The sequence below is a fragment of the Camelus bactrianus genome, chromosome 3 (assembly GCF_048773025.1).
Source record: "Camelus bactrianus isolate YW-2024 breed Bactrian camel chromosome 3, ASM4877302v1, whole genome shotgun sequence".
In the NCBI taxonomy this organism is placed as follows: Eukaryota; Metazoa; Chordata; class Mammalia; order Artiodactyla; family Camelidae; genus Camelus; species Camelus bactrianus.
In genome coordinates this window covers 105,272,172-105,295,362 of record NC_133541.1, presented here as the reverse complement: position 1 = coordinate 105,295,362, position 23,191 = coordinate 105,272,172, and the positions used below count along the sequence as shown (strand labels likewise).

At 38.0% G+C, this 23,191-nt stretch overlaps 1 protein-coding gene and 1 long non-coding RNA gene across 2 annotated transcripts in view; one reads left to right on the top strand and one right to left on the bottom strand.

Annotated features, from left to right (window-relative positions):
* LOC123618224 (uncharacterized) overlaps positions 1–8,351 on the top strand; it is a 30,663-nt gene extending 22,312 nt beyond the window's left edge. Inside the window, exon 3 of the long non-coding RNA XR_006726631.1 lies at positions 8,177–8,351. This is a non-coding gene — a long non-coding RNA (uncharacterized LOC123618224). The remainder of the gene's footprint in view (positions 1–8,176) is intronic.
* The window catches only part of STK32A (serine/threonine kinase 32A), a 112,370-nt gene that overhangs the window by 47,285 nt on the left and 41,894 nt on the right, over positions 1–23,191 (bottom strand). The window contains exon 5 of the mRNA XM_074360888.1: positions 6,578–6,751. Coding sequence (XP_074216989.1) covers positions 6,578–6,751 — 174 coding nt within the window. The remainder of the gene's footprint in view (positions 1–6,577; positions 6,752–23,191) is intronic.

Here is a 23,191-nt window from a genome sequence, read left to right as displayed (position 1 = left end):
TGTTTGTTGCTCTTGGGTAAACAGCACTGAATAGCTCATCTGAACTTGAAGAAGTCTATTATTTTCAGAAGAATGAAACTCAGACTGCCTATATTAAGAGGAAGATCTTTGAATCCTACTTTTGCATCTGGCCTTTATACTCAACTGTGTGGTACTGGGAAAGTTAGTTAAGCCTGTCATAGTATCACAGACTGTCAGGTTAGGCAGCGTGTGGGTAACGTTTACTAGCACAGTGCCTAGTTCTTGGCATATATATAAGAAGTGATACCTAGTCTTAAGTCATTAAGAAAATGAGATAGGTATGTACCCGTGGTATAAACTACCCAGTGAACAGAGAGGAATGAAACACCTTCAGCAGCTAGAAAAGCATCTCTCCAGATGGCTCATGCCCACAACTTCAGAACGCTGGGCTGTCACTATGTTGGCAAGTTCATTCATCAGAAGCTCTTCTGTCATGCAATGATCATTGACTAAAATGATTAGCTGCAGAAAGATCTTATTTTTTTCCTATGAATTATCATCCCAGGAAAATAAGATGGGACTTCCAAGGTGCTGCAGTGTGTATGAATCAGACGAAAAGGTGACATCTTAGCCTCGGAGGTCCCTGCCTGTAACAAACTGAAGACTTTGGTTGAAACGAAGAATTCTGGTTCACAACTGAGTTGCAAAAAGGCCTTGATTAGTAAATGTGCTAAAGGCTGTTTATCCCTCCCCACTGCCACATGCCCTTTAGACAGTTCATTTCAGTCATACAGCCTTCCTGGGGAGAAGTGGGTGTGTGGTCAAGAGCAGAGAAAGACGTTATACTTTGAAGAACATCATCCTAGCAGCGCTGACAGGAATCACCCTAGACTGTCAGGTATGAAAGAGCCATCCCTGTGCACTTGGTTAACCCTCCTCACCTCTTCCTTGACAGGGACATTCAGGTCCCTATGTTTAAAGTCATAGAGGAAATTGATGAATGAAGCTGCCGTGAGTCTTACAGCCACAAGGCAATGAATTCTGCCAACATCCTGACTCAGCTTGGAAGTGGACCCCTGCCCAGTCCAGCCACCAGAACCCAAGTTATGGCCAGCACCTTGATTACAGCCTTTCTGAGAACCCAGCTAAGATGTGCTCAGACTCCTGACCTAAAGAAACTGTGAGGTAATCACCAGGTGTTATTTTAAATCATTCCATCTCTGGTGCTTTGTTACATGGCATAAAAATTAATATGGCATGGAGGAAAGGCAGCACATGGCCCCACACCATGGACACACAATAGGAATGGGGTGGAACAAATTCAAAAGATGCTGAAGACATAATCCACAGCATTCTGTACCTTCCACACCCACCCAAGGATCATGTGTATATTCTGTCTTCATTCATTGGTTCAGTCACTGATTTATTCAGCAACCACTCTGGATTAGACTATGTGCTGGGAATTGGAACACGAGTGAGAAGTATTTTTCATCCATCAAGGCTTCAATGTAGGAGGGAGAGACAACCTTTTATAAAGGATATTGTGATCCAGGAGCTACAATTAGAAGTATGATCAGGACCACTGATCATAGGACCAACTCTGGATGACAAGGAAGTGGTCTGTCCTTTCACCACTGAAGGTCAACACTGAGGACACTGTCTGGCAAACAGGTACATGAGAAACAGCGTTTGAATGGATTCTTATGATAGAAGCATTATCCCTACTTTTTTCTTCACCATCAAGATGCTGATTTCTAGAAGAATGATAAAAACTCCTGGCAAGTAGCTACTTCGGTCCAAGAGGGGATGTGTGAAAACTAATTCCTTTGTGTATTTTACAGAGGCTCTGAGATGGACCCGGGTGTCAGTTACTGGTTTCTACGATTATAGCAAAGAAGACAAAGGTGATGAATAAAAATATCGTCCTACTGGTTTTTTTTTTTTTTTTGACAATCATACATTTTCTTTTATTCCTAATTCAATATATCTGTAATCAGCTGGAGGTTAACTTTTGCAACTCGCTCTGCTGTGCTGCAATTATTTACACCAGTTGCCTAATTAGATTTTTTTCTTATTCCTGTAGGAATTTAGAAAGCAGTGAGTTAAGGCTAAATTAGAGTAGGGTAATTCTTAGAAGGAGAGAAAAGCAATCAAACATCCACTCAAATGGTATTTTGACCCAAGATGACTCTAGTATTTAAGCGTCCCAAACAATTCATCTCATTAGCTTAAATTCATCAGTGAGTCTTTAACATCTGACGAGGAATGAGTACAAATTTGTCTTTGGACTGTAGTAATTAACTTTCCACCACATTATTCACTGGAGAGACTTGCAATCAGCACAGAGTACTTGTCCCACAGGAAGAATTGTAATGTGTTTAATTTTCCTTATTTTTTTAAAAATAAAAGCAAATAATCACTGTATCCCTATTTTAAAATCTTCATTCACTGATTTAATGTAAGCAAAGGGGAACATTGAACTAGAAACTGGCCATAATTTAGAAAATAAAGATGATTTTCAAGCTGTACGCACAGAAAAATGTTTGACTTCTTGTCTAATAAGAAAAATGTCTAATTACACAATGCAGAATGAATGGTTACTGTGCAATCCTGTGTCTTTTCACAACTATAGAAAAGAAAGATTCTAAAATTGAGGGAAATAACCTAAATAGTCGACATATTTAGGAAATTACCAAAAAAATTCAGGTCTGTGGATTAAAAAATTTCACAAACAAAATAAAACAAAGCCCCCTTTATGTCTCACTTAAAATTTATGGCAGAAATAGGATTTACGGTGTTTAAAAAATAACTAAGCTAGACCTTGATGGCACGAAAGTCAATGTGAACAAAAAATTAAAAATCAAAGCCCATTCTTTGTAACCACAGGGAGACAAATGAATACTTTCATTCAGAGTACAGTTCCTCTTACATGGACTAAACGCTCCTTCCTGCTTTGGTTATTAAAATCCCTTTTAAACACTCTGAGCTCTCAAAACACTTTGTTTTGTTACCCCAGACCCGTCTTCTCTTCTGAAGTACTTTAGTCTTTCTCACTCAATTCAGCTTCTAGTTTTAGGCTCTTCTGTCGTCTCTTGGTTCCGTGTACGTTGTTATCCCTTGTGCAGCCTGACAGTGGGTACCACACCCTCCTCAGGGCCACAGCCTTGCTGAACATCAGCAGTGTGGAGACTGGCCAGAGCTCTGCATTTCCTTCATGTGATGCCTCACCTGCGTGTTAGCCGAGTTACTTGGATGAACCGAAGTTTCATCCGATGTGAAAAGGGGACAATCATACCATCAACCTCCTGGAGTTGTGCACAGACCAAGTGAAATAATTCACCACAAGTGCTCATGAGCAGAGTGCCTGGTGCCCAGGAGGCCCTCAGGAATGACCGACCATCACTGCTCCTGCTCCATGGATAATGTGGAGCCTTCTACCGTGTCCAGAGACAAAAATGTTATTTTCAGACTGAAATTAGGAAGTCACATATTTTATATCTGCACTTTTAGGAAGATGGTCTTTCCTTGCCTGAGGAATCTACTCTACTTAGTTGATTCTTTTTTGTTTTCAATCATACTTTAATACCTTGGAACTCAGGATGTGTCTGACAGGCCAGTCTTCTAAGTAGCTGAAAAATGTTTGTTATCTTAGATTCCATCAAATACAGCGTGAATTTTGCAGATTCTTTTGAAGAAAGAGATTTAGGAAGAGCATGACAAGATTCAGAAGCCTCCACCTCTTCTTCTGTGCCTTTAACTCTGCCCCAGGAGACCCAGCCTCAAACCACCACCATGATGATCCTTTAGGCGCTGCAGACAGAGGGACACTGCTTGTTTCACCTTGTACTTGTTTTTCTAAGCTATTTGATATCATTTCAGTTTGAAATCACTTCATACTGATATCTGATACTCCAAAGGCGGGAAGTCCTGCTTATTAGAGCTCTTTCACAATTAAGGCACCTGCTTGGTCACTACTGTCTTCAAAAGCCCTAATAAGATTGATGTATGTCCTGATTTCCCCAAAACATTTATGAGCTTTGCCTTCTTGTCCCAGCATAATTATCAACAGCAACTCCTTTCATTCTTAGGAGTACCCTGGTTGGGATGATAAATGATATGATTACCCAATGTGAAGACCAAGGTAGGTCTAAAATGTATGGCTTTAATGCCCTATATTTTAGTTTGTCTTTGCTGTTTGTAAACCTGGGCTTTTAGTCAATTAGTCATCCATGTGATTCAGGCAGTGTTCACTCCCTCAGATTTTTGCCTCATACTGGTTATACAGTCAGAAGTCAAACATACGTGGCCCTAATTCACGGAGTTTACAGCTTAGGAGAGCACACAGACATTAGGTAATTACACTCCAAAACATCACAACTCCTCAGGAGAGGTACAAGATGCTATGATTGCCTGTTAAATATAGCCCTTGGGGAGGCAAGGTGGGACATACAGGCAGTAAAAATACATCTGGATTGTTCTGTGATCCTAAGAGGATGCCATCTCATTTTAACACAGCATTTGTAACATCACCGTTTATTTGCCTCCCACTCACCTGCCATGGTGAGGAGACATTTCAGTATGAGGAGGCCCTCTGAAGATGGGCACTATGGAATACTGTGAGTGGGTACAAGGCGAGGAGCAGACACTTAATCCTTGGTTTCTCACTGAAGTGGCAAAACCAGGATGGGAGCAAAAAAGAGCAAGGGGGAGAAGAACGGAACAATGGCATTTGGTATTATTAAGTTCCTGGAGGGTGAAAACTGTATCCAGTTTTCTATTTTGTTTTTTTTGTTGTTGTTGTTGTTGTTTTTCTGCCTTCTTCTTGGAGCATGGTTCTAAGACACGGCAGAAATGCTAAGAGCATCTTGACTTGTGATAACAGAGAAAATGAAGCTCAGAACTCAGATTCAAACAGAAACAGGGGAAAATTTAAAGGTGCCCTCAGGCCATTCTGGCTTCTCCTAGTCCCTGACTCCTTCTTCCTGACAGGCTCAACACCAGCAACCCAAACAGACTGGTTTGACAATGTCGGGGAGGATGGGGGTGAGCATGAAGACTTTGAGGGGACTGCGTAGGCTACAAATATGAAAAGTTTCTCCCCCGAAAGAACTCGGGGGACCAGAAAGACAAGATGGGAGAAAAATCTCTTATCAACGGGATTCCCAGTTATTGACAAAACACTAGGTGTGTAAATTTACTTCCAAGATCATATGTGATGAACTGGTCTGCTTTCCATTTATCCACTGCCTGAAGATGACATTTCCAATACAAGTAAGCCCTTCCAAAGGTAGGAAATTAAATAATAATTACGGAAGTGCATAGCGCCAAGGCCAAAAGTGTGTGTGTGGGGGGGGGAAGAATGGGTCCATAAAACCTGCACAGAGAATCTATAAAGTATGGTGCTAAATCTTCAACCACCGGCTCTGTACTAGTCCTGATAAATTCCAGAAAAATGTCACTAGTGGTGGGTAAATATTTTATCTAGCTAAATTTTTACGAAAGGAGACATAATCAAACTTAAAAACTCAGCAAATTCTTCAAGGATTAGAAATGACAGTGGCAGAGTCACACGTGCTGATTGTTCATCTAGTGTATCATTAATTCGTGTACATATCTCGTGTACAGGGTAGTCTAGTAGACAGAGCTCTGACTTTAGGATTGGAGAGACCTGGGTTTAAATCCTTGGCAAATCTTTGAGCCTCAGTTTTCTCATCTGTATAATGGGGATATTATAATGAAATGTGGAGTCTTCCTTGAGTTTTGAGAATTTAATAAGATAATATATGAGAGTACCTAGCAGTGCCTGGTGTATATATATATAGAAAACCAGGTAAAGGATAGCTTCTTTGATGGTGATTAGGTTTGAAATTCTTATAAATAACCTAGATGATAATTTCATGTCTCCAAATCACAGTTACCACATATTTAATACTAGTCTAACTATACCTGCTCTGATCACTGACCACTTACTATAGAGGTCAAGTGAGATATTATATAGGAAATCGCCATCAAAACTACCAATGTCTTCATAAATGTAAAGTATTAGCCTTTTCTCTCTAATGTCTTTCTAGGTTTAGAGCTACTATTGTTGTTTGTTTGTCTTTTACCCAAAGGCCCCTAGTGAAGGAGACACGCTGCTTCTGCTGACTTCTGTCTGCAGCGCACACACTACAGGGACTTGATGTAGAGTGGGTAACAGGCAGATGTCAGGACTCACATTTTCTCCCCTAAGAATTTTGTTCCTTCCCATTCTATTTCTTTCCCTCCAAGTACTTCCTCCATTTCTTTTAAAATTAATTCATTTAATATTTATTAAGTTCCTATATGGCCCCCTTTCTTCTCTTTGTCAAGGCTTAGTTATAAGACAGTACCAACACTCATTGATTCTGGTCTTGTTGTTTTGCAGCTGTGATCTTGGGCAAATTAAACTCAATATACTCAATTGTTTTTTTTTTTCAAATATGCAAAGTGGGGATAGTAAACCTACCGTAAGGAACTACTGTAAGAATTAAGTGAAGATTAGATGTCCTGCTCAACAAGGACTTGTTGGATGCTGCAGGTTGTGAGTTCCATCCCTTGCATGCGGTCCAAGGCTGTCCCCTTGGACTTGACTGACCTGTGAATGATGCGCTGGCCCTGCAGGTAGTCCAGGGCCATGGCCAGCTCACAGATGAACAGCTTCACGGTGTCTTCCTGGAAGCGGACATTCTGCTGCAGGTGATAACGCAGGTCCCCGCCCAGCAGCAGGTCCACCACCATGAACATATCTTCCTCGTCTTGGAAGGAGTACCTGGAATGGAATTAGAAATGAAAGTGGGTTAAGTACATTTACACACTAAAGAGTCCTAGAGGCAAATGACACCTTACAGATCAGGGCAGAGCATCCCTGAGCTAAGAGGTCAGGCTTTGGGAGTACTGTCCATCAGGAGGTGTAGACTCTCAGTTTCCACGTGTGTAAAATGGGAATGATAACAATATCTTCCACACTGGATCACAGTAAAGATGAAACATGATGAGTATTATATTTAATGTTATTCCTGGCACAGAGCAAGCACTCATTAACAGAGTTTGCAAAGCTGTAAAGCCCAGGAGATAAAACCCCATTTACTCACTTATCATTCATGAGCCTATCCTAACTGTACTGTTGCAGGAGGTCCGTAAACTATGAATTATGAGGCCTCCCTGAACCATCTCATGCATATTTCCCCATACTAACAACTTCACTGTGGAGCAAGATTATAACAGACCATGACCCACATTAATGATAAGAACAGGATGTGAAAAGGGCAATGAAGAAGTAGATGGACAGTAAAAGGAAGGATTGCACCCAGTCTTTGGGATGAGGATGTGAGGGAAAGCTTTTTAGCAGAGGAGAAACCTGAGTTAAATTTTGAAAGATGGTGACAATAGTAACTACAAAATGAAGGTGATATTGCTGACTTTTCCCTTGAGTGACTCCTCCCGGACAGGCTTTACACTGTCCAAGGGGACCACAGCCCACCCCACAATACTGCTCTTATGCTCCCATTTTTACAAATGAGGAAATCAAAGCCCAGTGAAGTTTAAGTCATTTGTACAAGATCAGACACCTCACCAACGGTAGAGGTGAAGGGTTCTCCAGGTCCAAAAGCAAGATCCGAAAGAGGGAAACAGCATGGATTTTGCACAGATGTGAGAAAGAACATAGTCTGGGTTCACTGGAATCACAGGTGTGATGGGAAAGCTTGAGGCTGGAGAGGAAGACTGAGGGAAGATCCCATGACAGGAACTTGTTCACGAGTCTGCAGGTGTTGGAGAGACATGGCAGAGCTTTCAGCAGGACATATGCTCAGATTTGGGCTTCACACTTGAAGGAGCATGGGCTGGAGGGGTGGGAGGAGGAAATGAGACCCAGGTGGGCAGAACTGGTCTCTGTTGTTTGCAAAGAGCCTCCTTTAAAAATGTGTTCCTCTTACAATGATTTGTTTTCCTCAAAGCACCAGCATGATTTCTAGTCACAATAAGGCTCTCTGTATCAACACTGTTTTTGACGTATTTCTTTCGACATCACGTCACTGAGGTCACACATTGAAGTTTTATTTGAATCAAAAAATTAAGAGCCTGCAAAGCAGTGGCCAGGTATGCAAACCAATTCCTAGGGACCAGTTCTTTGCTTAGAAAACAAATGTAGACTATCGATGGGAGAACTGTACTTAGTACATTTTCTTCTTTATAGCGATCGCTGTGCTGGGTAGAGGAGGAGAGGACTTGGAAACAAAAGAAGAGAAAGTCAATGAAGCATTAATCTGAGGCAGTAACATTCTAAGGAAGACTAAGTCCTTGCTGTCTGCTTGTTCAATAAATGAAGTTTTGTTTACCAGTGAAGACTGATTCATACATAAGATATCAGAAATTACGTCCCTGGTGGGAATTTACAGAATTCCAGAATTACAGAATACATGGGAAGTGCTTTGTAAAAATGTGAGAAGAACATCCTTGGTACTGTCTTTTTTTTTTTTTTTAATTGAAGTATAGTTAGTTACAATGTGTCAGTTTCTGGTGTACAGCACAATGTTTCAGTCATATATGTACATACTGTATTGTCTTTTAGGAACTTAGATTCTGGGACTGGCTGATCATCTCTGTCATAGGTTTAAGGGGTACCAGGATAGATGCCTGGACCTGGGCTCTTTGGTTCACAGTCCTCCCAGCTGCACCACTACACGTTATACCTGTTGGGTTTTACAGGTCTTTCAGGAAGCAACAATGTGCTAATTAATATGTAATGCTGCCTGGGATCTATTGCACCACAGGCTGCCCTTAGCTAATAGAAACAATGATGACTCATGGAATGTGAAATGGGTCTCGTTGAGATAGCTGGCAAATGAGATGGGTGAGGACTGGGTACCCAAAGACGAGAGAATAGAGTACTAACCATAAACATAATTCCATGCCAGTGGAAACAGTGTAGGCAGACTAGGGTAGCATACAGAGCAGCGATCGGCTGCATTCAGCTCCCCACTGGAGGCAGGGTGGAGGTCAGGAACGTGGCGAAAGACCAGAGGACTCCTCTTCCATTACTTTGAACTCTAAGTAGGGGACAGTGTTCTTATTAAATTCATCCTGAACGGACAGACATTTTTTTTGTGGCTTGGGCTAAGCTGTTTTTTTTTTTTTAATTGAAGTATAGTCAGTTACAGTGTGTCAATTCCTGGTGTACAGCACAATGTCCCAGTCGTGCATATACATACATATATTTGTTTTCATATTCTTTTACATTAAAGCTTATTACAAGATATTGAATATAATTCCCTGTGCTATACAGAAGAAACTTGTTTCTTTTTTTAATCTATTTTGATACATAGTGGCTAACATGTAAATCTCAAACTCCCAAATTTATCCCTTCCCACCTCTTTTCCCCCGGTAACCATAAAATTGTTTACTATGTCTGCGAGTCTGTTTCTGTTTTGTAGATGAGTTCATTAGTGTCCTCTTCTTTTCTTTTTTTAAGATTCCCACATATGAGTGATATCATATGGCATTTTTTTTTTCTCTTTCTTAGAATGACTATCTCCAGGTCCATCCATGTTGCTACAAATGGCATTATTTTATTCTTTTTTATGGGAATGGTAGTATTCCATTGTATAAACATATCACAGCTTCTTTATCCAGTCATCTGTTGATGGACATTTAGGTTGCTTCCATGTCTTGGCTATGGTAAATTGTGCTTCTATGAACATTGGGGTGTTCCCTCTGGGTATATGCCCAGGAGTGGAATTGCTGGATCATATGGTAAGGCTATGTTTAGTCTTTTGAGGAATCTCCATACTGTTTTCCATAATGGCTGCACCAAACTACATTCCCACCAGCAGTGTAGAAGGGTTCCCTTTTCTACACACCCTCTCCAGCATTTATCATTTATGGACTTTTTAATGATGGCAATTCTGACTGGTGTGAGGCGATCCCTCATTGTAGTTTTGATTTGCATTTCTTTGATCGTTAGCGATATTGAGCATTTTTTCATGTACCTTTTGGCCATTGGGCTAAGCTATTTTTATTCCAAGAACAGACTGGTAAAGTCTGCCAAGTTAATGACAATGACAGTGTTCGACCACATGGGGGATTATTAATCAAAGAAAGAAGAAGCCCAGGCAAGAGGCAGCATGCTTCCCTTGTCCAGTATGATTAGACATTTATTTCACCCTGGAGCCAGGTTTGGCTGTTACAAATCATCCTTCTCTTTCAGCACATCAGATCAGAAGCCCTCTATTACAGATCCTATCTTCTTGGAGGGAGAGAAGATAAGTATTTTATTTCCAGACCTATATCCAGTAAAATATGTGGGCATCATACCGTTTGGTGATAACTAGGATATGAAGGTTCATAATCTGATTTTTTAAAAATAAAAAAGTAAGAGCTTCCCTAAACCTTGGCCATTTTGCATTTCCATTGCTTTTTTGTGTGTGTGATGCTCTATCATGGCTTATTTATTTCTTCATTGACAGCTCCAAAATTATTAAGTCTGGTCCCAGTGCATGTGAAATGCATTGTAAAGTCTGCTCAGTAAGAGAAGAGAAAAGTAACAGACAACCACCACCCTGCCCACCCCCCATTCCATCCTGTTTGACCCAGACTATTGCCACAGACTATTTATAGCCCTCTCTGTGTAATCTTGGACCCCTCCAGTCCGTTCTACACACCAGGCATCTACAATGTGATTTTTATGTTTTCCAGCCTCATAAAAACCCTACACCTTTTTCCATGGTCTGCAGGACCCTGTGTGGTCTGGCCCGGTTTATTTTTCCAGACTTAGCTTGAAGATCTTTTCTTTCCATTTATCAACTAGTAGTTCATGCCTCCTCCAGCCCTAGAAGATTGTGATGTGTATGGTGTGACCTGGGCCTGCACTCACAATGCTGTCTGCTTATTTTCTATTCAGCTTTCAGTCGCAGCCCAAGCGGCACTTCTCACAGAGACATTTCTAACACCCCATAGTGAATTAGGCCTCTCTGTTACACACCACGCCATATTCCTGTCCACACAGCTTAACAGAATTTGAAAGTATTTTCCTTTTGGATAATATTTTCCTGTGGATTAACTGCTTTCCTTCCCACTCTGCCATCAGGATGCATGGCTGCATTTACTCATTCTTGACTACCTGGATGCTGTAGACTCTACAAATAGTCATAGAAAAAGTGACAAATTCCTGAATGAACTAAAGAAAGGAAAGAGAAAGAGCAAGATGAAAACTCAAGTTTGGGTGGTCTGGTAGCCATTCCTTACGTTCTATTTTTAGAAATTAGCATGATTACCAAATCAGTTCCGAGAAGTCACTCACCAGCTTAAAACTGTCTCATGGAGGCCACCCTGAGATAAATCTAAATCTGAGCAGAAGAGATCTAACATAATTTCCCATGGGTGTTTTCCAAAGTGTGGCTCATAACCCACCAACGGGTTGTGAAATCACCTTGCTTGGTTCTGACAAGCACTATTTTTGAAGAAATCAGATAGACTGAATAACAGAATAAATACTATTAACATGGAAAGTTAAACATTGTTTTTGTGAGTATGAAGTGTGTTTCTGTGAATATATCTACTGGGTTGTGATTAGAAGTACATTTCTTCCTGTGGGTGACATGACATTAGGGGAACCTGCTGCCTATTCCAGAACTACTGTGTCAAATCCTCATTCAGACTTGACCTCAACAAGGGTCAGTTCTAATGTCTCCATCTAGCAAAGCACAGGAAGTGCATGGTGAGATTATTTATCACTTTTAAAAGCTCTCAGAATTTGGAGAAAAAGACACTGATTCATTAAAGGTGGCATCACTTTAAAAACATACTTAAGTAAAATACAAATGGAAAATGCATAGGCTTCAGACAAACCTGGGTTTAAATTATCACATGTGAATTTTGAGCAAGTCCCTTAAAGGAAACTGAAACTCAGAGAGGATATTTGTATATTGGAAATAGCTTTATGCACCATGAGGCAAAGGGTAAATTAAATATCATGTTTGCAAAGTAATTAACACAAGGCATGGCGCTACAGCATAGTGGTCAGGAGCCTGACTACTTGTGTTCAAATCCCAACTCTGCCCATTAATGTCTTTATAACTGGAGCAAATTATATATGCCCTCAGCATACCCACCTATAATGGTACATACCTCCTAGGGCTGTTGAGAAGATTAAATGAAGTTACCATACATAAAGTGCTTAAAACAGTACGTGGAAGACAGCAAGTATTGGGTGTTAGCTATTATAATTACCTTTCTTCTTCCATCCGTGAATGTAATATAGTCCTGGTAGTAAGCAGATTAACTTATGTAGTTCTTTCCTATTATTTTATATGAAGTAATTATATGAAGATATTTATTGTCCATGGTATAATCAACATGGTTCCCATTAATTGAGCTCTTACTATGTATCAGATACCATGCTAGGTCCTTTATGTGTATTATTGCATTTAATTTTTACTAAAAACCTGTGAGGTAAGTAATATCATTATCCTCATTTTTACTGATGATGGGAATTTAGGGTTAATCCTCAAAAAAAAAATAGCAAACCAAATCCATACGTATTTAAAAAATTATACACCATGACCAAGTGGGGTTAATATCTGAAAAATCAATTAATCTAGTACATCATATTGATAGAATAAAGTACAAAACATGATTTTCTCAGTAGAAAAAGGAAAAACTTTTGACAAAATACAACACTTACTCATGATAAAAACTCTTAAACTTGGAATAGAAGGGAGCTTCCTCAGTCTGATAAAGGGTATCTGCAACAAAATCTGCAGTGAATATCATACTTTATAGGGAAAGATGAATACTTTCCCTCTAGGGTCAGAAACCAGAACATCTGCTCTCACTTCTATTTAATATAGTGCTGGAGAGCCTAGCCAGTGGAAGAAAGAAAGGACGAGTGGAAGGAAAGAAGGCAGGAAGGTGTGGCAGGCACACTGGAAAGGAAGAAGTAGAACCTCCTTTAATCACAGACAACCTGATTCTGCATATAGAAAATCAAAAAGGATCTACAAAAAACTATTAGAACTAATAAACAAGATAGCAAGGTTGTGGGATATAAGGTTGATATACAAAAATCAGTTGTATTTTTCTAATACAAGCAATAAATAATATGGAAATAAAATTAATAATACAATTGCATTCACAAAAGTTTCAAAAATTATAAATACTTAGGAATCAATTTAGCAAAGAAAAGCAAGCCACAGAAAATTACAAAGCTTAGGGAGATTAAAAAAGATCTAAATAACTGGATAAACATTCCATGTTCATAGATTGAAAGACTCAAATATTGTCAAGATATCAATTATGCCCAAATTTATCAATAGTCAGTGCAATTCGTATTAAATTTCTAGCAGTTTCTTGTTTTTGAATGAATTGACATGCATCACTTAAACTGATAGAGAAATGCAGAACACCTAGAATAGTCAAAATAATTTTGAAGAAGAAAAAATCAGAGGACTTTCACTTCCCAACTTCTAAATGTACTATAAAGCTATAGTTACCAACACAGTATGGTCCTGGCATAAGGAAAGATGTATAGGTCAATGGAACGGAATTAAGAATTCAGAAATATATCTTTATGTTTATGGTCCATTGATTTTTGACTAAGGTGCCAGGAAAAGACAGTTGGTTTAACAAATGGTGCTGGGATGATTAGATATTCCTTCCAAAAATGATGAACTTCGACCTCCACACCATACAGAACAATGAATGCAAATGGATCACAGATGTAACAACAAAACTTTTAGAATAAAACATAGGATAAAATTTTTAAGACCTTGGATTAGGCAAAATTTCCCTAGAAACAATACCAAATGCAAGGTCCATTAAAAAATTGAAAAATTAGACTTTATCCAAATTCAAAACCTTTCCACTTCAAAATACATCATAAGAAAATGAAAAGGCCAAAGCTCTAATCTGTTCTTAGAAACAATAATCAGTTCATATATGCAAACTAAAAAAAAATGTGCAGCAACTGTATATATGTATTTACATGCGATATCATGTGTATGTGCAGTTGAACTGTAATAATTCTACCTAATCAAACTGAGAAAGAAAAAGAAAGTGAAAAGGCAGGCAACAGACGAGGAGAAACTATTTGCAAAATATGTAACAGATACAGGATTATACCCAGAATTTACAAAGGACTACTACAACTTAACAATAAAATAACCCAAGAAAAAAGTGGACAAAGATACGAAAAGACATTTCACTAAAGAAGATACACGGGAAAAGATGCCCATATCATTAGGCGTTAGAGAAATGGAAATGAAAACCACAAATGTCACACTCCCCTGAATGGCTATAATACATGAAACAGACAATAACAAATGTTGGCTCTGGGATGTGGACAAACGGGAACCCTCATAAATTGCTGGTGGGAGTGAACATGGTGCAGTCACTGTGGAAAACAGTTCGTGAGTCTCTCAAAAAGTTAAACATAAAATTACCGTATCACCCAGCAGTGCCGCTCTTAGGTATCTACTCAAGAGAAATAAAATCATATTTCCATGCAAAGACTGGTACACAGATATTCCTTGCAGCATTATTCGTAATCACCAAAAACTGGAGACAAGCTAAATGTCCATCAACTGGTAAACGGATGGACAAAATGTGGTATATCCATACAGTGACATACTATTCAGCACTAAAAAGGAAGGAATTAATAGCACATGCTACAACATGGAGGAACTCCATAAACATGCTACATGAGAGAAGCCGGAAGCACGAGATTACATACTTACAAAACTGTCAGAAAAGGCAAATTTATACTTTATATATATATACACACACACATATATATATGTATTTTATTATATTATTTATTTTTCTATTTATATTATATATTTATAAGTATTGTATAATATATATTATATAAAACTATATTTTATATATATAATATATTATATATATATAAATCTACTGTAAATAGATTATCAATTGCCTGGGGCTCAGGATGGGAATGGAGATTAACTAAAATGGCACAAGGAATCTTAACAGGGAGGATAAAAGTTTCTAAAATTGATTTATAGTGATGATGCACCACTTAGTAAAACTACTTAGGATCACTAAATTGTACCCATGAAATGGGTGAATTTTATGATGTGTAAAATACACCTCAATAAAATTATTGCCGAAAAAAGAGCATATTGATTAGGGAAAAAAGGGGTTATGGTGTAGAAAGGTTAAATGTTTGCTCTAGAATCACGTTAGGAAATTGTGGAGGCAGGATTGCATCTAAACCCACGCAGTTAATACACGTGCTATCCGCAGTTACCAGTAAAGTTCATGAGACAAAAAGCATCCAGTGAAAAATCGGCTGATACAACGGGAGTCCCTGTGTATGTTATTTTTTGCTTTGACCTTGCTGCTTTTAATATTCTCTAAAAAAAAAAAAAATCTAAAGCTTATAATAAAATCCCGTCAGGGACTAGAATAATTATTTAAATGCCCTTCAGTTCAACTCTCAAAATTCAATTTGTATGCATTTTAGGTAGTCTCATTCCAATGGTGGGACATTTCCGATCTTCTGCCAGGGATCTCCATGGAAGTGTTAAGAACCAATGTTGTCCTGTGCACTGAGCTGATGGAACAGTTAACCTGTGTTTTCCAGACTCTGACCAGGGAGTGAGTGCCGCAGGGTTTTCACAGGTTAAGAAAAGCATTAACCCTTGTGAGAAGAGGAATGGGCAGAGTGGGTTAGGCTACACTGTCCCGTTTGATACATACCAATTTGAACTTTAAAACCTTTCTTTGGAGCAGTGGCCCAAATTGCTCCTCTTGTGGTTCTGCAGTAAGTTTCCAAAGTGTACCTAGTGTGAAATTCATAAAAAAATAAAACCAAACTAGTATTATTTTACCTGATGAATTTACCATGACAACCCAGAAAACCCAAGGTTTGCAAAAGTCGATTTCAGTAGTTTATAAAAACCATTCCCAGTTGTTGGTGTGTGTGTGTTTTAACTGAAATGCCACAGCATGCATGACAAACTGAGGTTAAAAAAAAAGGTTAATGGCTTGGATAACATTGGAAACAAGTTGAGACAAGAATCTAAATTCTCTGTGCTATAAATTTGGAGGGAGGGAATTTACAGTCTAAACAAGCATGTCTGACTCCTATTCACTAGCGTGTCAGAGGGAGAACATGTCCATCAAGGCTTGGCGAGAGCCACTGGTGGTGTGAACAAGGAGAACCCGGCACTCTCATACGCTCTGGGTGGAAGGCAGTTTGGTGAAAGTGCCTTTGAGGACAATTTGGAAATGCCTCTTTAAAAAACATATGGCATGTGACCCTATAATTTCACCCCTAGAAACTTTCACCATGGATATACTTGGAAAATTGTATCAAGATGTACTTATAAGGATACTCATTGCATCATACAAAAATCAAAACAATTTGCATGCCTATCAACAGGCGAGCATGTGAATAAATTATGGTAAATTCATGTTCCTGATTATACAGGAATTTTCAAAAAATAAAGCAGGTGTATATTCGGATATGGAAAGCTTTCCAAGGTGTTACATTATGAGACAAAATGAGGGAAAGGACAATGTTTATACTGCAATATTCATTATAGTACACAGTATACATAAAAGGATATATTAAACATATACACATACAAGCACAAAAGGAAAAGAAACATTACACACACAGGGTGCTATGTGCATAACATTTTTCTAAAAATAAGATAACCAGTTCTCTAAATGGTAGGATTATAAGTCATTTTATTTTTATTTATATTTTTGTATTTAAAAGGCCTAGTAAATACAACAAGAATATTTCTTTCTACTCTGATAGACTTAATATATTCTGTCTCCTTCCAACAAGTAGTAAATAAGCCTAGAGCTCTAAAACACAGTGTAGTGAACAGATACAACAATACTGTATTATAATCAATACGCTTGCCTCTTGGTTAGAATTTAATGAATCCAACCACTAAAAAAAGGATCGTTATGTAATGTGACAGAGGTGCTAATTATCGCGATGACAACCCTATTATAATACATTTGTGTCAAATTAACATGCTTGCACCTTAAATTTACACAATGTTATATGTCAGATATATTTCAATTTAAAAAAGAAAAATGATCCATGTTTTCCCATAAGGAAAGGAACTAACACAGATGAGTCAGCATCTATAAACTATTTAAATCATCTAGACTAGTAGTTTTCATCCAAAACTCAATGTTTACAATTCCCTTACTGTTCTCTAAAACTGTTTGCTTTTATTTACCTATTTATTTATTTAATTTTATTTTGAGGGGGAGGTAATTAGATTTATTTATTTTTAGAGGAGGTACTGGGGATTGAACCCAGGACCTTGTGCATGCTAAGCATGCGCTCTACCACTTGAGCTGTACCCTCCCCCTAAAAATGTTTGCTCTTAAAAAAGGAACTTTTATAGAATATTTGGGTCCTCTAAATGGATTTAAAGAAGGTCCATATTTTGTCCATGGTGTATGTGCCTTTAAAATCTTTTTTATTCTATAGTTTCCCTGACCAACTTTTCTTTTATTCTTAGTAATTTTTTGTTGAAGAAACAAAAGCATTTTTCCTGTGGCACTTCCACAGTCTGAATTTTGTTGTTTGCATGCCGTTGTTTGCATGCCTGGCGTGGCTTTCTCTATGTTCCACAACACTCTGAATTTTGTGAAAATTGGTGGTTAGATTTTAAGTTTTACTCAGATTCAGGTTTGATTTGGGGGAGGGAGGGAAGACTGCTTTACAGGTGGTGGTGTGTACTTTGATCAGGAGATATGTAATTAAGTCTATCTTTTCATGATATTTCAGCCACTAATCATCTGAATGTCTAAATCTAAAAATTCCTTCGGCGCTGTAATATTTGAATCCTACCATTTCTCCTTTATATTTTACCTCAAGTACTTTTCATAAAGAGAAATTGGCTTTCACCAATTATTTGGTTACTTTGAGATACAGTTCATATAGGTTAGGTAAAACAAATACTTTGAAGTATTTCTTTTACTTACAACTTCTCAAAATAGTTTGTTAGTTTCCTAGAATCTTCCCAAAGCAATCAATAAGTTCTTTAAAAAAAAATCATAATGAACTCATGGGTTTCATGTTATCACCCTTAATGATGTTCATAATGTCCATTCTTTGGTCAGTAGGAATATAGCCAGTTTGGATCATACGTTATTTTGACATGACTCTAGTAGGTTTTGATAGCTTTATGACTTTCTGATATGAAAAGATATTCCCGGTTATCTTGTATATTTCCTCCCCCAGACTATCTGAGTGACAGAAGTGTTTGTTGCAACTGGCTTATCATTGTTACTAGGTTTTTTCAATGGACAGAGCTGGGAATAGACATAGATATTTGACGTAAGTGTAGGCACAGTGTACACATACATACACAAATGACACAGAAGATAAATGCACCATAAATTCTTAATGATATTTTCAGTTTATATTCAAGACTATAGCAACTCTTAATCTCATCAGTATTATACCAGTGCCTCTTACTCCTTACTGAAAATCCTGGTTGTCTTTTTTGTATTTCGGCCAGAATTACTTTGGGGTAGATTCCTAGAAGTGGATTTGCTAAGATAAAGATTTGTTAAAACAAAGGGTACAGGCATATGTAATTTGAGACTCTATATTGCCAAGTTTATCTCCATAGAGGGTGTTATCATTTTGAATTCCCACCAGGAATACATGAGAGCACCCATTTCCCCACGTTCTCTCTCTAGAATGTGTTGTCAAATTTCCAGGCGTTTTCATCTTCAGAAAAACCCAACAGTTGAGTAAGAAGATTTGAAACTTATAACGTGCTTTTTCTCTGTCTCATAAGTAGCCTTATAATATTCTCCAAGAGAAAAAACACACCTTAAACGCCCCCAGCAAAACACACATAAATGACCTCGTCCACGCTTGTGTATCTTGTGTGTACAGTGCATCCAGGTTCAATATTCATACATCTAAAATTCATAAATGTGGAAAATCTAGAGTTACATAGATCTTTTTGGCAGTGAAAAGAATGGATTTGAGGGACCTCCCATATAATAGTTATGAAACATGTTCATTAAAGCTTCCTTTTTAGCCAGAAGAAACTTGTATGTACATCTCAGGAGACATGAAGTGTCTGTGTTCATTTCTCCTCTACTGTAATCTTTCCTGACCTCTTCTTGCCGAACATAACTTAGATGCTGTCCCTCTGTGCCCTTCCACAGCACCCAGCCAGTCCTCTGTTATAGAACATTATAGAAACCTCACTAGAGAGAGTTGCATTGTATTATATTCATACCAGTAACATTTTTGGCCTGAATTCCTCATTTGACTGGACACTTTGGGGAACTTGTGCATTCCTACCCATCAGTAACCCTATTATACAGCTTGGTACATAATGGACACTTGTTTATTCAGTGGCCATTTCACAGCTATTTATTGTATATTTATTTACTTGTACAGGGTGCTGAGGCTAAAAGAGTAAACTAAGGAATATGGCTTCCTTCTTAAATCTAATCATCACAAACAAACATGTAGTTATAAAATGCCGTAAGGGCTGTATAAGAAAGGTGCAGGAGAATATCAGAGGGACCTAATTTGATCGCAGGGGGTCATACAAGCCTCAAAGACAGTAATACACTTGTCTGATTCAAACCATAAACTGTAACTTCACATAAACTGAACAAGAATACACAATTTACACAATGAAAAAGACTGGGGATGACTTTTACGCACCACCCGTAACAGGCTACAGGTTATTTTCCCCACCTGCTGATGGCGTAGCTGATTTTCTTCTGACCTTTCTCTGGACTGAGCTTTGGATGCTTTTGTGATCTGTCAGCTCATCTGTCTCTGGAGATGTTATGTATGAAGCTTCTCTGGGGAAGAGACGACTATTACGATTTTCTCCAGAGTCTCTTGAGATAGTTACCTCAGAGAATTAGACAGCCAGTAAACAGGCAATGGGGAAAAGGAGCAATTAAATCAGAATCTTACCCATAGAATTTATCAGGGGTCCAGAGGAAAAATGAACAATTTTTGCACTTTGTGGGGATCATAGACCGCCTGCAGAGAGACAGTCTAAGTGAGATGACTTTGGGTCATTGATGGGGTTACAAATTGCCACTAGTGATTCAGAGAGTGGCTAGGCAGGCCCTTACGGGGCCGAGAGGGTTCCAGGATGTGCTCAGTTACACATTTTGATTGGCTAGAGGAAAAGTTCCCGCGGCACATGGCACTGTCTGCCCCTCTGCAACTCTAGCCAGAAAGGCAGTTTCTTTCCTTACTGATCTAGCTGCCCCGTCTCAGAATTCCAGGGCAGTGGGAGGACTTCCAGCACTGCTACCAAATACAGAGATTCTTACTTTGCCCTCTGTGCTCTTCTCCCAGTTTGGCCCTTTTTAATGCATCTGACTTCCCTTCCCCTGACTAGTGTTTAAGCATCAAACTAGACCAGCTGAATCTTCAGAAATGTTTTGATCTTTCCCACCTCTGCTCCCATCTCCTGAGGCTTTCCATCCATCTCTAATTCTGATACCCAGTACCTGGAACTCTCCTAGGAAAGCAGGAATAGGCATCATGTCATACTGTCAAACTGGAATATATTAAGTTAAAAGTGGTGATTTTGTTTCACTAAAACATTATAACTCATGAAGTTAAGTGGCTCCTTGAAATTTTTAAAACTGATTTTGCAGTTGTTGTGTATAAATTGTAAAGTTTGGTTTCAGATTTTTAGAAGTAATGACACATATATAAGTAACAGTAAAATAAAAGTTAACATTGAGCATCTTAAATAATTGGGGGGGGTGTGGAGGTGGGATTTAGAATCTAGATTTGCCATGACTTTCTGGTTCTGTGGGTTTGGCAAGGAATCAAACCTCTCATCTTTTAGCCTACTTATCTTTATAAAGGGACCAATACTATTCCTATTTTATAGGAGGTAGCATTTGAAGATATATGAGATTATGCACGTAATATTTTAGCACAACAGCTAAAAAATAAACCCTCAAAAATACTAGCTTACAGTGACCTCACGGATGTTAGATTTTCTTAGGATTCCCCTAGGAATCTACTTCTTGAGTCTACTTCCTCAAAATACACTTTTCAATTCATCAGATTTTGTCAGAGTGAGGGTATCTCTCCCAATGAAACATCAATCCTGATTAAACACACCTATATACTTTAAAACAGAAACAAAAACTAACCAATATCTATTAAGTACATGCTAAGGAGAAAAACACAAACAATGGTGATTGGATTCACTTTAAATTTAGGACCGCAAGTCTCAAATAGATATTTAGCAAGTCCAATTCTCATTCTCTATTAAAAATAGAGAATGATGACTCATGTCACAGAAGCAGTGGTACGAGACCTACTTCATCTGCCTACCTACAAATCCACCACCTTAGGGATATATACACTTACACACTCCGCCTTCCCTCCTGGTTCAGTGAGAGAAGTGTTCTGGCTCCTACCTAAGGGCAGCCCATTTGCATGGGCCCTGAATCACATCCATCTCACCACCTCCAGTAGCTCGTTCCCCTACCTTCCCCTTTCTAGCCTACAGTACCAGTTCCTTCCTGTTTGCTCATACTCTGCATGCAAACTCGTTTATGCACATTAAAAATGTAAACATACACATAATAAAATAAATGTTTATAAATAAAAATATATTAAGTTATAATTTAAAAATATATATTATAGTATTTAGTGGTATCTACAAAATAATAGAACATGACCAACTAGGGTTTATTTTAGGATCAAGGTTGTTTTAAGATTGGCAAATGAATTAATTTACTTCACTACATAACAGAAATGATCTCAATTAAAAAGAACACATTTGACAAAATTTAATAACCATTCGTGATAAAAACTTCTAGCAAACTCAGACTGAAAGAAAACTTTCTTACTGTCCTAACGGATATCTACAAAGAGTTTTCAGCGAGCATCATATGAAATCTTGAAATCCTGAAAACCTGCTCCATGAAATCAGGACAGACACACAAGGATGTCCACTATATGCAACATCGTTCTCAATGCAAATACAATAGGCAGGAAAATAAAAGGTAGGAAGCACTAAAACTGTCATTATTAGTTAATGACATGATTGTTAATATCGAAGATCCAAAAGAATCTACAGGCCACCTGGTAGAATGAATAAGATAATTTAGCAAGGTCACTGGACACAAAGTATTAAAAATCAATTGTATTTTGGTAAACAAGCAATAAACTACTGGAAAATTAAATCTGATAAACAATTACTATCTGTAATCATGTCAAAAACATTAAATACCTAGAAATAAATCTAAAGACGGACATGCTAGAGCTGTACACTAAAAACTGATACCAAAGAGAGAAATTAATGGATACTTTAATTATACATATGTGTATGATAAATTGGAAAGTTGAATAGTTAAAAAATATATTAATTCTCCTTGAATTAATCTATAAATTCAATGTCACCCAATATAAATACCAGTAGCTTTAAAATGCAAATGGACAAGCTGATTATGAAATTTATATGGAATTGAAAAGGGCCAACTATAATTAAGATAATCAAGAATAATTATGTTTCTGAATTCTTTTACCAGTCTAAAGCTATAGAACTTAAAGTAGTGTGATAAATGTATAAAGGTACACAGTAGATCAATAGAACAAAGTCTAGAAACCCACATATATATGGTGGCGTGACTAATAACGAATGTGTTACTGTGATTCAGTAAGGAAAGCATTAAAGATCCAGTAATGGTGTTGGGTTAATTAGGTATCCATATGGGGGGAAAATGAATCTTGACCCGGGATTATAGATCTAAATGTAAAAGCTGAAACCACAAAGCTGCTAAGAAACAGGATAGATATTTTGACCTTGGTATAGGCAAAGATTTCCTAAAGAGGCCACAGAAAGCACTACCCATAAAGGAAAAGATTGGTAAGTTCTATCATATTTAATTTCGAGCTTTTTGATAATGGAGTTAAAAAGTTAAGCCACAGGTTGGGCAAATAATTTATATCCATAAAAAGACTTGTATACAGAATATGTAAAGAACTTCTATGGATCATTGAGGAAAGGCATACAATAGAAAGATGGACAAAAAACTAAAGCACTTCTCAAAAGAGGATTCCAAATGGCCAATAAGCATGTGAAAATGTGCCCAAACTCAAAGTGACCCAGGAAATCCAAACTAAAACCACAGGAGATACCATTACACATTTACTAGAACACCTACATGTAAAGAAACTGACAATATCAAATGTTAG